Genomic DNA, 17,798 nt, shown 5'->3' with positions numbered 1-17,798 from the left:
TTGCGCTTTTGAGTGCACAAGTCTTTGAGGAATTTGGCATAAGCAGGGATTTGCTTGATTGCTTCAAGAAAAGGAATGTTGATGTTGACTCTCTTGAACAGATCTAACATCTCATTGTAATGGGTACTTTTCTGTTGATAGATCAATCTTTGAGGAAATGGAGCAACAGGAAGATGAGTTGGCAAAGGGACATTCACAGCAGTAGAATTGTCATTTTCCAACTTGCTCAGATTCTTTGGTTTTCTGGGGTTGTGGAGACAACGTGGAATTTGTATCAGACTCATTAGGTTCGCCTACGTTGTTCTCGATGACTTTACCACTTCGGAGGGTGGTAATGGCATGGATTTGATCAGGTGAGGTTTCAGTGCAGGATGTTGTGCCTGTTTGAAATATCCTCTTTGGATTTTGTTGGGGTTGGCTCGGAAGTTTACCCTTTTCTCTCTCACATATTTGATCCATCTTTTGATCTAGATTTTTCTGACTTTGCATCAAACTCTGAACATTTCCTCTAAGGTGGACAATCTCTTGTGTATTGTGCTGAGGATATGATTGTTGTTGAGAGTTTGATTGTTGCTGAGGGTTTCTCGGGTGTTGATAACCTTGATTGTTCTGATATCCCTGATTGTTTTGATAGCTCTGATTGGGTTGAGATGGTCCTCCTTGAGTGGGTCCTTTTGACCATGAAAAGTTAGGGTGGTTTCTCCATCCTGGATTGTAGGTCTGTGAATAAGGGTTATGCTCTGGTTTTGAAACATGGCATGTGCCTGTTCAAGCCTAGACTCCTGGACTGCAAGCAAATCTGGACAATTTTGGAATTGATGGTTGGGGTCGTTACAAGCAGCACAAACAGATGAAGCGACATGTTCTCGGAGAGTAGTGGTGGAAGGTTTTGAATTTTTATGTAGTTCTAACTCTTCTAATCTCCTAACTATTGATGCCATGTTTGCTCTACCCTCAAAATCCGCTTCAATCCTAAAAGCCTTTGCTTCGGATGTAGTCTTTCTGGTTTCACGGATGGATTCCCACTGTTGCGTCTTTTCAGCTACTTCAATCAAGAAGTCCCAAGACGCGTCAGCAGTTTTATCTACGAATAGACCATTACACATCGACTCAACCGTTGTTCGGGTGGACACATCTAGACCTTCATACAAAATTTGCACAAGTCTCCATTTTTCAAAACCATGATGGGGACATTGGAGCAATAATTCATTGAATCTCTCCAGGTATCTAGCTAAGGTCTCACCTTCTAATTGCACAAAGCTATTCAGACTTTGACGAATTGTCGCAGTCTTGTGGTTCGGGAAAAACTTTTTGAAAAACTCCTTTATGAGGTCATCCCATGTCATGATGGATTGAGGCTGTAAAGCATAGAGCCAGGCCTTTGCCTTATCTTTCAGGGAGAAAGGAAAAAGCCTTAACTTCAGGGTTTCGTCGGACATTTGAGTGAAACGCAGAGTTCCACAAATTTCCTCGAATTCTCTCACGTGGTGGTACGGGTTTTCATTCTCAACACCTCTAAAAATAGGAAGCATCTGTATTGTGCTTGATTTAAGCTCATAATGGCCATTAGCCTCGGGTAGCACAATACAAGAAGGTTGACTGGCTCTAGTTGGGTACATATAATCCTTGAGGGTACGGGGTTCTCCCATTGTTTTTGGTTGATCTGGACTGTCTCCCTCAGAACTTAGAATTTCGATAGGTTCGTCTGGGTTAATTCTAACAAGTCTGTTTGTCTGGTCTCTGTAGGTCACAATCATGTTCTAGTAGGTACCTTAACTAACATGTTGGTCAGACAGAGCAATCGGAAACAATTTGGCCCACTAGGGTTATGAAGATTTGGTTTTGAATGGGTGTTGGACTAACAAGGGATTTTGTTTTTTTGGTTTAAAAATTCGGGCTTTGGAAAATTTTTTTGAACTAAACCTAGCATAAATTATCACAACTCATAAAAGAAAATGAAAAACAATAATAATAATTAAAACAAACCCATAAAAGAAAAAAGAAAAATAAAAGAAAAATAAAGAAAAACAAAAAAAATTATTACAATCCCAAATATAAAAAAAAAGAAAAAGAAAATAAAAATTATTACAATCCCAAAATAAACAATTAAATTAATTATTACAAGCCCAAATTTGAATTTAAATGAGGCCCAAGTGGGTTAACTCATGGGTTAGGCTTACTTGTTTTTTGGAGGGAAGCCCAAAAATAGGCTTTTAGTCCCCTTTTAGTTGCACAGCCCAGTTGGGCTTTAGGATCGTCCTAAGCAGCTCACATCCAAGCCCAGCAGCAGCAGGTGTAGCAGAGCCCAGCAGCAGCAGCAACGGAGCCCAGCTGAAGCAGAAGTTGCAAGCCCAGCGAGATTGAGGTTACTAAGCCCAGCTCAGTTGGTTAAAGCCCAGCAACAAAGGTTGGATCAGAGCCCAACAGGAGAGGTTGCACAAGCCCAGCAGCAGAGGTTGGCAGCCCAGTTGGCTTAGCAGCAAGCTTGGCAGCAGCAACAGCAGCAGCAGCAGCTTGGCAGCAGCAACAGCAGCAGCAGCAGCTTGGAAGCAACAACAGCAGCAGCAGCTTGGCAGCTTGGCAGCAGCTCAGGCAACAACAGACTTTGAAAACTTCAAAAATATGGCAGCCAGCTCCCCGGCAGCGGCGCCAAAAACTTGGTGTGATGATCAAGATGCACACAATACACTTGCAAGTATACAAGGCCAAGATTTGTAATAAAAGGGTGAGTAGGGGTTTGTCCACAGGGAGAGGAGCATACAAGAAGTTTTCCTAGCTAAAGTGTGTAGTGATGATGCAAGGCAGAGCAATATGGCATACAGACAAGAACCACAGCAGGGAAAGATAACAGACAAGGTAAATTAGCAAAGAACCAAGGCTTGGAAGCCAAGGGCAGAGTGAGGATTGTGCACTGACTTCAGTGCACAGAAGCTACAAAGTGCAAGAAAATAAAAGGCAAGAAAATTAACTGAGTTGAAAGCACACAGGACTGAAAATGCAAGTTACTGAGAAGGGATTGGTGGTTAAGCCAAGGCTTAGGATCCACCTTGTGTCCTAATCAAATGACATGTTTCTAGGTTGTGTTTGTTCCTATGCATACATCTAGAAATGGAAGAATACCAATTTGCTCACTAGTCTGCCCCTAGCATTGGCTGTCTTTTGACAGTACAGCCAATCACAGGCTCTATGAGCATTGGTATCTCTCATTTGCTCAATCAAAACATACAAGGAAGTAACTATCCTAGCTTCTAGTCACTTGACAGTGCACAAGGCTTCACTGAGCCTTGTCCTGATGCTGATTAGCTCATGCTAACCATGATGTAGCAACATACATACATTAACACAGATGATTCATACACAACTAGCAACATTTGAGATAACTAAAAATATATGCAATTTTCAACTTGTTAACTGATAAGCACTGAAATTGAAATTCATAAAAATTTGTAGCAAATTCTCTACTGGCTAGTCCAGAGAGATACACAGTGTGTTTCACACACTCCCCACAACACCAATTTATACCCAATTACCCATTTAGGGTTTTCCCCCAATTTTCCCCCAAAATCAGTAGAACTAGGGTTTGGTGAAATTGATTTACCTACTGTTGATGAGATACTCGCTCCATCTCGTCGACCCACTCTTCCCCTGCTTCTTCTCGTTCCTCTCATGCTTCAATTGTTGCTTTAATCATCACTTATATCCCCAATTTCTCACCTAGGGTTTCAGTGAGCAGAGAGATGAGAAATTGGAGAAATTAGTGATGCTAAAGAGATGGTACGTGATGGTGATGATGGGCTTAGGTAGAGTAGAGTCGTGGAGAAAATAGTGGAGTGATTTGGGGTGAGGTGGTGATGATGGAGACGGACATGGTGGTGGTACGGAGTATGGTGGTTCTGCAGAGGGGGGTGATGGAGGAGATGGGTTCGATGGAGAAAGGGGAAGGGTGCGTTTGTTTGAGGTCTAGGGTGTTCGGCACTTGGGTGTGAGGCGAGTGTATCGAGTTTGATGATCTGCGACGCTGAGCCGTGGGATAGGGAGATGAAAGATCAATCGGACGGTGAGATGAAGTGAAGCTTGTAGCGACCGCTGGATTATATAATACAACAAAATCAACGACGCCAGATGGAGTTAGGTGTTGTAGTGTTAGGCGGAGATATCAAACTTCGATGCACAGCAAGGGAGCGACCGTCGGATGCTTCTGAGAACTGATCTGACGGCTGAAGACGCAAGCGGGTATGGATTTGGGTTTTAGGCTTTTGGGTATAGAATATGGGTTTGGGAAATGAGTTTGGGCTTGGAAAACCTTGAGCCCACTTCTTCTTTAAGAACAACTTTCTTCTTCTTGAGCCCATTTCCAGCTTTTTGGACGTGCGCTCCATTCTTTGCGACTTCCTTGCGTGATTTCTCCCGGCTTTTCACTACTTTTCTGCTCTTTTTGCTCCGCAAGTCATCCGAACTTTATTTATTACCTAAAAATGCAAAATTAAGTAAGAAAAATATTTATTCTCGAAAACAATGAAAATACAGAATATGGGATAAAATGTAGAATTAATGCATAAAAGATGAGTTAAAATGCCAACAAAAAGGGATAAATATATACATTATTTGGCACTCATCAGGTGCCACTCATGATATCACTTTCCCTCACATATCTAAACAAAATTGTGTTGCTGAGAGTAAGCATGGACATTTATTAGATATCACTAGAACCTTTCTCATACAAGCTCATCTCCCTCATTCATTTTAGTTTGAAGCTTTGTCAACAACCATTTACCTGATCAGTAGACTTCCTAGAAAGTCTCAGCAATTTCTTTCTCCTTTTCAATCTCTTTTTCAGAAACAAACTGACTATCATATTTTTAACTGTTTTCTTTGTCTATGCTTTCCATGGATTAGGCCATACACATGAAGTAAGCTTGATCCTAAGAGTGAAAAATGCACTTTTATAGGCTACAATTCAAACCAAAAAAGTTACAGATGTCTTAGTCCTGTTACTGGTAGGATCTTTGTATATAAACATGTTGTTTTTCATGAAAATATCTTTCCATATACTTCTCTTACTTCTCAATCTCATACATCTAATTCATCTATATCCTTTGACATCCCCCACTCTTTCAAAGATTCTGTTTTTTTTTCATCTTCATCCCCATCCCCTACTTCCATTACAACCAATATATCGTATTCTTCATTTCCATCTCCTATTTCAGTTACCCATACATCTAATCCTACTTCTTCAGTCACAAACACTTATCCTCCTCCTTCAGTGCCACAAACTTCTACTGACACTTTTTCAGATTCATCTTCTTCTGGTAATTCAACTTCAGTTCTCAACTCTCATAATGCGACTACTAGATCCAAGCATGGGATCTTCAAGCCTAAAACCTTATTTTCTACGAGGTATTGTATTTCAGCTGCTTATACTTATGCTTTGACTTATTGATGCATATTGGATGCCCCATAGCAATTTATCTTCCATCTTTGAATATGCCAAGTATGCCCTTGGTGCTAGTATAAATTAGAAAAGATAAGGCTAAAGGAGTTAAGTTTTGGGTTTTAGAATATTGTGTGAAGAATGAGAGGTCTCTTCTTTCAAACCTAATTTCCATCTATAGGGAAACTTTAGAGTATCAACTAGATGCCTCTCATAGTCTTATAGTTTCCAATTTAATTGGCTAGAATTATAAGTTATTTGAGAAGAATCTCCATTTTTAGGTTCTTCCTTTATTCAAAGGGTAGAAGAAACTAATTTGGTTGATTGTTTATCCTTTTCAATTTATCAATTTCAATTTATTTCGATTGTAAGCTTCCGCTTCTCATCATTTAGTATCAGAGCGAGGTTTGATTCTCAAGGGGAAAAGGTGGTAATTGGTGAAGATACTTGTTCTTGAGGTGAACACTACTAATCTATTTATCAAGTATTTTGGGTTGATTATTATGTTCTTTGATAGTATTTTCAAATTGGGTTTTTCAATCTTATATTGATTTTATAATGGTTTACAAAAGAGAAGTTAATTTGGGTAGGATTCATCCAAAAGATGTGTTAATGAATATTGCGCATGAAGTGTTTGATAATATGTATCAAAGAGTGGGAGAAATTTGTGAAGAATATTATTGGAAACTTGTAAGTCTCCATAACCAAGTAAGGGTTCTACTTAATGATTGTGATGATGTAAGTGAACTAGATGTATCAATTTTGCTTGGTGGATATGAGGATGACCAAATTGCACACAAGGTGTTTGATAAAATGTCTCCACCAAAATTTGATAGTTATTTGAGTCATGGGGAAAGTGAAATAGTGGGTGATCTTCCAATCTATCAAGAGGGCATGAATATGGATCAAATCTTTGATTATTTTATTATCATGGACCAAGTGCTATCTAGTAGAAGTAAAGAGAAAGAAGAACATAAATCATTATTGTGTCCCACATTTGGCAAGGTACTTGGTGATGAAATAGAAGATGGGAAACCATTGTATGATATCAAATTGGAAGATACCATATCGAGGAGATCTCAGGAACAATTTCAAGTATGTGAACCAACAATTATTGGAAGAAAGCCTTTACTCAAGCTACAACAAAATAGAAAGTCAATATATATTGATCTAATTTGGGCTTTTATTAATGACAAGTTCCATGGATTTAGCCACCGTGCAAGGTTGAGAGAACTACTTCATGTTTCATTAGTTATTTCGTATGCTCGAAAAATTCATCACAAAATGCTCAATTTGGCAAGTAACTATAATGGAAAGACTAGAGTAAGGATTGTTTTCAAGCGAGGAAGAAATTCAAACACTAATGGAGAATATACTTTGAAGAATTCGAGGACGAATTGGTTCAAAGAAGGTAGGATGATGCATATTGGATGCCCCATAGCAATATTGAATCACAATTTATCTTCCATCTTTGAAACATTTTGAATATGCCAAGTATGCTCTTGGTGCTAGTATAAATTAGAAGAGATAAGGCTAAAGGAGTTAAGTTTTGGGTTTTAGAATATTGTGTGAAGAATGAGAGGTTCTCTTCTTTCAAACCTAATTACTATCTCTAGGGGGAATTAGATCATCTAATTCTAAAGTATCAACTAGATGCCTCTCATAGTCTTATAGTTTCCCATTAATTGGCTAGAAATTATAAGTTATTTGAGAAGAATCTCAATTTTTAGGTTCTTCCTTTATTCAAAGGGTAGAAGAAACTAATTTGGTTGATTGTTTATCCTTTTCAAGTTATCAATTTTAATTTATTTCGATTGTAAGCTTCCGCTTCTCATCACTTATGTTACTCCAGCATGCCATACTCAAGCATGTAAGTGTTTAGAATGGAGAGAGGCTATGGATGCAGAATATAAAGCTCATATTGATGCTAATATATGGACTTTAGTTCCTCCTGATCCTTCTCAGAATCTTATTCGTTGTAAGTGGGTTTTCAATACAAAGCATAATGCAGATGGCTCTATATAGAGAGATAAATCCAGATTTGTTGCTAAGGGATTTCATGAACTTGAGAGATTCAACTATAGTGATACATTTTAGTCATGTTGTCAAACCTACCACCATTAGGCTTGTTCATTCTCTAGGTTTGAATTATGATAGGAAGATCAAGCAACTTGACATCAGCAATGCCTTCTTACATGGTAATCTTAAGGAAACGGTTTAGATGAGTCAGCCACCTCGTTATGTTGATAAAGACAAACCACATTATGTCTGTAAGCTTAATAAGTCTCTCTATGGATTGAAGCAAGCTCTCAGAGCTTGGTATGAAAAACTTATTGACATTGTTGTCAGTCTGGAATTCAAGCCCTCTTTGCAGATTCTTCATTGTTTGTTCAAAAATTAGGATCTAAGGTTACTATTATCTTGGATTATGTGGAAAAATAATTATTTATATTGCAGTATCATTATTGCTCGTCTAGGTCTTCTTTTTCATGTGAAGGGTTTGGGTATCTTGGCTTGGAGGTTAAGAGAAATTCTACATGTGTTTTTCTATGTCAAACTAAATATACTCTTGATCTACTTTACAAGTTTAATTTGGTTGGTGTGAATCCTTGCAACTCTCCTTGTCCTGAAAGTTTAAAGTTAAGTGTTTTAGATGGTGATTTACTTGCAGATCCTAATGAGTATAGGCCCTTAGTGGGTTCTCTACAATATCTAACATGGACCAGGCCAGAGATTTGCTTTGTAGTAAACCAGATTTGTCAACATCTTCAGAGTCCTACTTCTGCTCATCTTCTGGATGCTAAGAGGATTTTCAGGTATGTTAAGGGCACTATTGGCCATGGTTTATTCTTTACAAAAGGTTTAACTGCTATACAAGGTTATACAGATGCAGATTGGACAGAGAATGTTGATGACATGAAGAGTACAAGTGTATTGTATTATGTGTTATATTTGGTGCCAATCCTATTTCTTGGTCTTACAAGAAACAAGCTACTACCAGAAGTTCCACTGAGGCTGAGTACAGACCATTGGATCAACAACTGTTGAGATTGTTTGAATTTGCAATTTACTTAAGGATCTCCATATTCTGTCTTTCCCACTATTTCATGACACTAAAAGCTCCATTTGGTTTGGCTTCAAACCCTGTATTTCACAGCAGAAGGAAACATATTGTATTGGACTTTCATTTTTTTAGGGAACTGGTTCAGTCCAAGCAATTGAAGGTAGTTTACATCTCTATTCTTCATCAAGCAGCTGATATTTTTACTAAGGGCTTATCCTCTCCTAGATTCTCTTTTCATATGAACAAACTGAAACTGATCTCCTTCCATTAATTTGCGGGAGGGTAGTAACCGTATTTCACACATTTGATTAGTTTATGCGTTCTTTTTTGTTTCTGTTAAGACTGTTAGACATCTCTGTTTAACTGAATCTTTTGTTGTTTTTCTGTTATTGTAACTGACTATTTAATTTCAGTTGTAATTCTATCTTTTATAATGAAACTTTACTCTTTGAGTTTTCTCTACTTAATTATTAGAATAGGTTACGAATGTATGAGTCTAGTGATGAAAACCTCCAAAACGTTATTATAAGAAAAAATATTGAGATTATGTTTCTTGAGTTAAGTACTGAGTATTAATCGAATTGACGGTCTTAAGGATTATATGTTCAACATTTTAGTTGATATTATTGCAGTTATACACAAACCTGTCTATTCTGAAACCTATTATTTTGAAACAGAGGGTGTAGTTTAGATTCCATCTCAAAACTCGTTCTAATCGCACTAAACTTTACACTTTGATTGTAATTTCAGGAATCAGCCCTCCAATCGACGTTGTATCTTTTTCGTAAAATTTCTTTCTTTTCTGTTCTAAAGTTGTAGCAAAGAGCCAAACACAATGTCCACGAAAAATAAAAAGACGGACCCGCTTGCCAAAGCAGTGTGCCGACTGTGTATGGGTTACACCTGGTTTCTGAATTACAGAGAAGTAGTCATGAAGGAAATACTTCCAAACTTATCACCATTATTTTTCATAAACCGCAAGGAAAAGACATAGAAGCCGGATATCATATATCAGTGATATCACTCCGTCAGATGACGTGACACGCCAATCACACGCATAAGCAAGCACTCTCCTTCTCTTAAAAGTCATCGACGTCTTTTTACACGGTTTATTTTTTAAGATTAAGATACTTTGGTCGGACCCACACAACTGTTTTCATTTTTATTTAAAATCAGATGGCCCCACGCTGTATTATTATTTGTTTTTGCTATTAAAAGGGGGTGTGGGGAGAGACTCATTCATTCCAACCGCAATTCACTTATCCAAGAAGAAGAACAGAACCCCTTTTCATCACCTTACATTGTGTCTCCATTGTTTATCTTCTCCTTCTCTTACAGAATTATTCTAATTTTGAACAAATTCTAACTATAACCAAAGGGGATTTTCTTGTCTGGGTTTTTTAAATTTCTTCAAAATAAAATTATCTAGAATCTACAGAGAAACTTTGTGTTTGAAAATGGTGGCTTTAGTTTCACGTACTGGAAGACAACATCAGAGATACAATCTTAAAGGGTGTCGCCAAGTTGTTGGGTACGTGGGTTCTCAATCAATTTGCATACAGAAATGATTTCCGAATTCATTTTATTTTTATTCTGAATTTAATGAAATGGAAACAGAGTTTAGTAAAAAATTTGATTGATTCTGATGAGAATTTTGTTTGTGTTTTACAGATGTATACCATACAGATACGACGATGAAGATCAATTAGAAGTTCTTGTGATTAGTTCACAGAAGAATCATAAAATGTTATTCCCAAAGGTACTGCTTCAATCAATAATTCTACTTAATTAATTTGATTAATTGTTAGTTATGAAATTAAACGCGTGGCTAGTGTTATTAATTTGATAATTAGTCATCATGGGTTTGCTTTTCAAAATGTTTGTTCTATGTGATTTTTCCCTACAAAAGACAATGATAATTGCGGCTTTGTTCATCATTAGGTCTATGGTTTGTGCCTTAGTGCGAAAGAGGGTCTTCTTAACTTATGCACCATAGACTCGTTTCTTTTCGCTATTATTTGAGTCCAATTAGGCGCGTCAAAATCTTTTTGTGGACCCTAATGATTTGATTCATGTGTCTATTATTCGTCGACCTAGTTCGAATTTGTAGACCTACCAGCCGAGCATGTCGACTGTACTATCCTTGGGAGTTTAGAGAATTTGAGACAATCCATAGTTGCCCCTCACCTTTTAAACTCTTTTGCTGGTTTTGAGTAGACATTTGGTAGGATTAGAATGGGTGAAACTTAACAAAAAGATTATCTTTCAAAGAACAAGAGACGACCGTATATGCTACACCGTCGACTTTTTTGTTTATTGTTGAGTTGACCTTTATTTAGGGGTTTAGTTCGTTAAAAGACCGTTTCTGCAATGAATTTTTGAATGAGTGGAGGCTATGGTTCCATTTATACATACCATGCTTGATTAATTTTGAGTTGACAATATTGTGTGAATGTAAGGGGTTGAAGTTTATGCAAAGACTATTTCTATACAGCATAGTTGAATATTTCTTAGTCTAGTTTTGTTTGACTTTATCTAAATCTAAATTTTGATCATTCTTTCTCTTAATTCAGGGAGGTTGGGAGATTGATGAGTCAATGGAAGAGGCAGCATTAAGAGAAACGTTAGAGGAGGCGGGTGTAAGAGGAGAAGTTAAGTGTAAATTGGGGGAATGGAGTTTCAAGAGCAAAAGATATGATACGTTTTATGAAGGTTACATGTTTTCTTTACGAGTCGAGGATGAATTGGAATCTTGGGCTGAATCGCATGTCCGGACTAGAAAATGGGTAAGTAGTTCACTTTAGTTTGTGGCTTTTTATTTTAGAGTAGGCAAAATTATGAAATAGTCTACAGGGTACTAAATTTGTTAAATTTTTTATGTTTTTTAGATGACAGTGAAAGATGCAAGAGAAATTTGTCAGCATTGGTGGATGAAGGAAGCATTAGATGTATTAACCGAGAGATTGTCAACTTCGCAACAAGAAGATGATGATAGAAAATAATGTAGACGTCGAACAAGAAGAAGAAGATGAGGACTTATCACCAACATGTATGCTTAGCTAGAATGGAGGAGGCTAATTTTGTACATACAACGAACTTTGTGTTGCACAAATTGTAGGAGGAGGCAGAGAGGACTGCTCACATGTAGTTGTTCCTTGCTTTTGACGAGTTCATGCACTTGAATATAGAGACGGAAAGAGAGAGTTGTTTACCCTGGAATTCATCGCGTGCTGCTGACAGAAACTAGAACTAGGCTAAGTTTAAAGTATCGAAAGAATATCAAACAAGATGTCTACATTCCAACTCTTGTTCCATTGATTCTTTTTATGTTTAGGTTCAGTGTAGCTCTTGTAACTGAATGGCATTGAATTGAACTTTTCAGAAGAAATACACCAAGTGTTGCCTTACGTTGTACCATTTATTCATTTGCCTTGCCAAAACAACCCGAACTATTTAGCTTTGATTTCTATTACACACAGGAATACAAGATTTCTCTTCAAGTTTCATCTCTATCTTCTGAAACCTTCAATATGGATTTCTCTAATTTATCAACTATTCAAAATATTTAAGGTCAGTCCCAAATCTCAAAAATGCACACTGCAAATTGCAATGCTTTTGGTCTGTGCCCATTATTCTTCCAAGTCCCATATGTTAGTCAAAAGGAATACAGGTACAATTTTGATTTTTAAAACTGGGGGATTTAATTATGACAGAGAATCCATATCTATGAGCATTTGAATCCCCGGAGTACATTGGTTCCGCCTATAACAATTTTTAGGCTCGGCTGCATAGGCCAAAGGTATCCTAGCTAAAATGTGATGCTTGTCTCGACCCAATCAATTCTCCACCTAGATGCAAATCCGTGGTCATTTTGAACAAGGAATGATTTTACTAACGGAAGAACTAAGAAATAATCAAATCAACATATTGTAAGACATTTAAAAATAAATTAGTTTGTAGATACAAATAACTGGATTTGTTTCATATCAAAGAGAAATACATATTCAGACGCCGGGACCATCAAGTTAGGTGCTTGCACTGGCTTTCAATAAGGTTTGCAAGTACAGTGACAAAGTCTTTGGGTGCAGCAGATCTCTCCATAAACAAATTATCATCTTCTCTTAGAATTCACTCCTAAGCTTTTTAGTGAGACAAGGCAATTCAAGTGTGTGACTGCCTGACAAGTTCTCACACTACTATCAAAAGCTAGATCCACTAGTTGGTCCAGCGTTTTAGTCTTTGGGTCATAACGACAAAGAATCGTTTCATCCAACCACAAAAGAACTTCATTGTTCTCAGTGAGAGAGAAGGGATTGTAGATACCAGACCTTCTTGGGGTTGCAATGCTGAACTCCAAGCTCAAACTCCAAAACCGATATCCCTCTTTCACGTTGTTGCTATACTTGCTTTGCTGCCTACTTTTGAATGACCATATATCAAGACGGACTCGTTTCTGTTGATGGACAAGACACAGGTTCCCGCCCAATATCCTCAGGCTATGCAGAGAAGAATAAGAACCAAAGCCGCCACATGGTGACGGCGAGATCACTCGGAACTCCTCATCAGCAGAAACAAAAGCCAAAATCTTCCCTTCGGATCTTTCCATCCAGTACAAGGATCCATCAAGAAAGGTACCCGCATGAAACAATTCGTAGGTGATGACACCGATGTTTCTCCAACCATTACTCTCACCCCTAAAGTATAAATCTGAACCCATCCAACTCCGGCATTGTTATTACTGTAACTATTCTTTTCTTTGTCGGGGTAGAAAATACGAACGACCTTATACTCATTACTCGAACGAAGGTAACCAAATCCGCTAATTACAAGACCACGTTTAGGGTGTAATCTTGGAAGGTTAACATATTCCCCAGAGATCGGATTGGTGATATAAACTGGATCATTGATGCAGTGATGGGGTACTGAGAAACAAACCAAACCATTGCGTGAACCAACAAAGAAATTTTCTGGGTGTGCAAATTCTCGCCTATTAACGAGAGGATGGTTCATCTTTATGAATTTCTTGTAGGAAAACTGCTCCGGATCACTAGTCTTGAGAATATCACTCAAATTTCCATAGTAAAGTTGAAAATTTCTTTCCCAATATGAACCAACAAGGAATAGGATACCGGCAACCTTTCTTTGAGACAGAATATCGTTCCACTTTTTGGATACAAGTTTGCAGCTTACAACAAATTCTAGAGGAACGCGATAAAGAATCTCTGACATAATGCTGATATGAAGATCCTCCATGGATCCAGAAACACTATCAATACAAAATTCCTTAATTGCTGGCTACTTATATCCTTCTCTTTTCTGCTAGACAAACTAACAAGTGTTCTGTTGGTATGTATATATCGCCCTGAATATTGTAATAAATCACCTTTTAGTTTCTATGCTTAGAAACCTATTCCTTACCAGACAATACTTCAGTATTGTGTAACTTCCATAAATTTAGAAACCTATTCTTAACCGGAAACTACTTCCATATCTAGTAACTTCCAAAATTTTGATAACCTATCCTTAACCAGACATGCTTCATATCTCCTTATGAACCTCCAAAAATCTACACAAACTTGTATTTCATAAAATGAAAACACCCCTTCTTGCTGAAAGCTACACTGTACATTAATTAGGTCCCACGCTCTTACCAATGTGAAAAGAGCAACTTGATTCACCTAAACTCTTTTCTTCGTAAAGACACAATGACACAAAAAGTTACACCTGCAGCAAGGATGCGATATTTGGACTGTTCCATAGCATAACTCACCAATGTGAAAACCACTGATCAGTTTCATTAAAATGACGAGTCAATAATTAACTTACCTTTGTAAGGAACCTTTGAAGTCTTAAACACAATTGAAGCAGTTAGGGCCTAAGTTATCTCTTTGTCTGGCAACAATTTACTAGTAATCTTTCGCCCAAATGCACAGAACCATCACCCTACACAGTTAAAAGAAAAAGAAAAGAAAAAAAGTGCACTAATTAAAGCTTAGAAACCTCGACGAAGAGAAAATAAAAGCCAAAAGAAGTGCAAAAGAAGAAGCACGAGCAATTAAAACAAAAGATGATATTTATAGACTCATCCACACGCAAATATGATATTTATAAACTCATCCACACACAACTACGAGGATTGATCATTCAGGCTCTCGATCTTAACACTGGTGGGAAGACTGATATTTACAAAGTAATAGAAACAAAGCAATAAAAGCACATAGGGAATCTAATGTCATCCTTAAGACCATGGGTAAATGCTAAGGACAATAAATCTTGCACCTGAGAACCTGCACCCTTCAAGCCCTGTAGCTAGATTCCCTCTGTGTCTGGCCAAAAGGGCATATCCAAAAGCTAATGGTTATAGCAACTGAATGTTATTTAGTCACCAGTAAGTACAAAAAAAATGAAGTACCTCCATATATTTTGTGTAAGAAAACTTCAAACAATGTACATTTTGCATTTGGATGAGACAGCTCAGACAGTTTAAGAGTTCATAAACAACAGTGCATTTATCTCATCTCAGATAAAAGGTTTTGTTTAGGCTTTTAGCGTCTTCAAAAACCTCGACGAGGCGGAACAAGTTATCCATTTTCAGACATGGCCTCCATTAAAAGACCCGACACCTAAGTCTGTTTATGAGAGAATTACCATTCAAGACGTCTTAGATTTAGCATTCTATTTCGAAGGTAATAATTATACTTGAGTTAGGATTCCATTCCTAATCGAGTAATCGGAAAGCTATTCTTACTTTACGTACAACAATGTCGAAATAATTGTTATTCCGTGCGAGTTGCCAATGTACGAATGATCTTCAAGTCTATAAAAATGGCTATTTGGGAAAATATAGAGGAAGAGATATTTTTACTACAGATTTCTATAATGTGGAGTGATACAACACTTATATGTGGCTAACCTTGAAGGTAACTGTAAAAGTCTTTCTCTAATGAAATAAATCTCTACTTAAGTCATTCCTGGTCCCATTCATTCTCTTATCAGGGTCAACCTTGATCATAAGTACACAAAGTAGGATATGAGAAAGACAAAGAACTGGCAATAAAGTGATAGTCCTGGGCAATACTAGAACGAAACATATACTGGTAAATGTTACGGTAATTTCATATTCGCAACAAAGTATTTCTAATACATATTCGAAACAGTGGCAGGAAGTTTGAACATAAAATCAAGCTCCCTCCCTATTAAAGAGAATTCTAAAATCTATAATCCTCTATATATCCCAAGGGTAAAGATTCATTTTGCTACATTTGATTGTCAGTGTGTTCTACTCTTTACAGACGGCAAGAGGCATAAGTTGCCTTAAACGATCATCAGGATAGCAGCAGTGCCTCCGACTATCAGGTGGAGGGGGCTTTCTGGAAAGACTCAATCAAATATGACACAGATAACAGAAAGTCAGTGCCCTGGTATATCATGCACTGCAACAACAGTATGCTGTATGGATTCCTTGCAGGCAATAGAATTGAGCTTCTTGTCAACACGTGGACCCAAGACTTTGGGGATCATACTTTATTTCCTACCATCAAGGGGGGACTCATTAAATGTTATATGCTCTTTCTGATAATGATATTTAGACTGAACTTCACCTAAGACAAGCTGATTGAACACTAAGCAATGAAACATTTATTTGAACAAACCCAAGTACCAATGAAGGGCTAACCTCATAAAGTTTACGTCACTTACTAAGATTTTCTTCAGCAGCGTCGCAGTCATTCATGAAAAGGCAACCCCTGTACATGATATAATACCAAATCTTTAGCACACGCAAAACAAACCCATATATATACTCCTATAGCATTGTGGTATCTCTGCTTCTGTAAAAAAGCATAACAAGTCAAGTACTCAGTGTATAAAAAACTGAGAGAACGCTTACACGAAGTGAGGAAAAACTCATTATGTACAGAGTGACGAACAATACTATTATAATTAATACAGGATAGCATATAATAAGCAATGTTGCGGTATATAAAAGGGGAAAGATATTTTGCAGCACGGTGAAGTGCCAAATTTAAACAAAAATTGATATAAATGCAGGTAATACAGAAAAACTACGTTGTAACTTGTAAAATCCAGTAGTGTTAACAAACAAAAACTAACATGTCAGGCTTGAAACCTTGCAGAAGCAATTTCATTCATCATTCAGAGCATTATTTGAGTGTTGAGAAATTGCTCAGTCGTCGAAACATACAAACTCACAAGGCAATACTATGTAATGTGCTTTTCTGGCAAAAATAATTTCAGGTCTTCCCTACTCCAACACAGCAGATCTGAAATCTAACCACACATGGAAATAGGTTGCCTAACGTGGTTTGGCATGACTGGATTTACAATCATGTAAAACACCCAAGTGTTGCTGCCGCCTGCCATTAATTATAAGTCATGGAGTGGGGTGGTTCCTACCAATCATTTGGTACAGGAGAGGGCCAAGATGTGCTCTTTGTCGTACAAATCTGGATGCCACTCTTCCCCGTTTGTAGGAATGCAACTTCTTTGACTACATCTTGAAGTGGCTTAGAATCTGATGGATCAATGGATCAATCTGCTGGAATGCAAGCAGCATTTCAAGCTTTCAACCTTGGTGCCTAATGCAAAGGTGGAATTTGATCCAACTTTTCTTTACAGGGATGAAATTAATTATTTCTGGAGTTGATGCTCAAGCTAATTTTGGTGTCAATTTGGCTCTAGGTTTACTCTTTCTATAATAATATCAATCAGAAAGGAGAAAAAGAAAAAGTTGAGAGGAATCAGCACAAACCCAAGCAAATTAAGGAATATTAGCATTGTTTTTCTAGAGATGAAAATTTACCTTGCAAATCTTGAGACACCAATGTTGAACCAATCTGGTTCTGCATCTGAATGAGGCACTTCAAAAAGCCTCAAACCTGCAAATCCTCCTGAAGACAGCTCTGTAAATCCTAGTATAAACAGGAAGTGATTCAAAGAAAATCTTAAATCTTATAACAGGAGTCAGCCGAGTCAGGACGTTTTTATTTTATTTATTTATTGGAAAAGAACGGGCGTTTTTCGAACCTTGCTGAATAAATAGGAACGGGCAATTGGGGGTTACATAAATTAATTAGGGGTGTTTTGGGCGGAAATACGAAACTACCTTTTAGGGGGGAAAAAAACTAAATCAAACCTAAGTTATTCTCTACTGTCTTTCAAATTCTAAATATTCCCACTTCTTTTCAAATTCTCTTCTCCTTCGTTGCCGGCTCTTTACATTGAAAACGATTTTTCTTTTATATTTAGAAGTGATGAAGACCATGCTGAAAATGATGAATACCA

General features: G+C 37.4%; 2 protein-coding genes across 3 annotated transcripts; one reads left to right on the top strand and one right to left on the bottom strand.

Moving 5' to 3' along the window:
- Positions 1-9,726: 9,726 nt before the first annotated feature.
- LOC113282284 (nudix hydrolase 17, mitochondrial-like) lies at positions 9,727-11,914 on the top strand. The gene is made up of 4 exons (XM_026531270.1): positions 9,727-10,026; positions 10,167-10,254; positions 11,069-11,281; positions 11,384-11,914. Exons 1-4 carry the CDS (start codon positions 9,953-9,955, stop codon positions 11,495-11,497), a joined length of 489 nt encoding a protein of 162 aa, XP_026387055.1. The 5' UTR covers positions 9,727-9,952; the 3' UTR covers positions 11,498-11,914.
- A 669-nt stretch (positions 11,915-12,583) lies between these two features.
- LOC113277671 (putative F-box protein At1g46840) lies at positions 12,584-17,419 on the bottom strand. Of its 2 annotated transcripts, XR_003325038.1 has the most exons (3): positions 17,317-17,419; positions 16,194-16,240; positions 12,584-14,438 (listed from the first exon to the last, which is right to left on the bottom strand). XR_003325038.1 is itself a non-coding variant. In XM_026526712.1 (2 exons), exon 2 carries the CDS (start codon positions 13,746-13,748, stop codon positions 13,041-13,043), a length of 708 nt encoding a protein of 235 aa, XP_026382497.1. In that variant the 5' UTR covers positions 13,749-14,438; positions 16,194-16,320; the 3' UTR covers positions 12,584-13,040. The 2 variants fall into 2 exon arrangements, 1 of the variants encoding a protein (XP_026382497.1); XM_026526712.1 differs by lacking the exon at positions 17,317-17,419 and having other exon boundaries at positions 16,194-16,320.
- Positions 17,420-17,798: the final 379 nt, after the last annotated feature.

Source organism: Papaver somniferum, chromosome 5 (assembly GCF_003573695.1).
Source record: "Papaver somniferum cultivar HN1 chromosome 5, ASM357369v1, whole genome shotgun sequence".
In the NCBI taxonomy this organism is placed as follows: domain Eukaryota; kingdom Viridiplantae; phylum Streptophyta; class Magnoliopsida; order Ranunculales; family Papaveraceae; genus Papaver; species Papaver somniferum.
The sequence above is the reverse complement of the archived record's forward strand: the minus strand, read 5'-3'. Positions and strand labels throughout refer to the sequence as shown.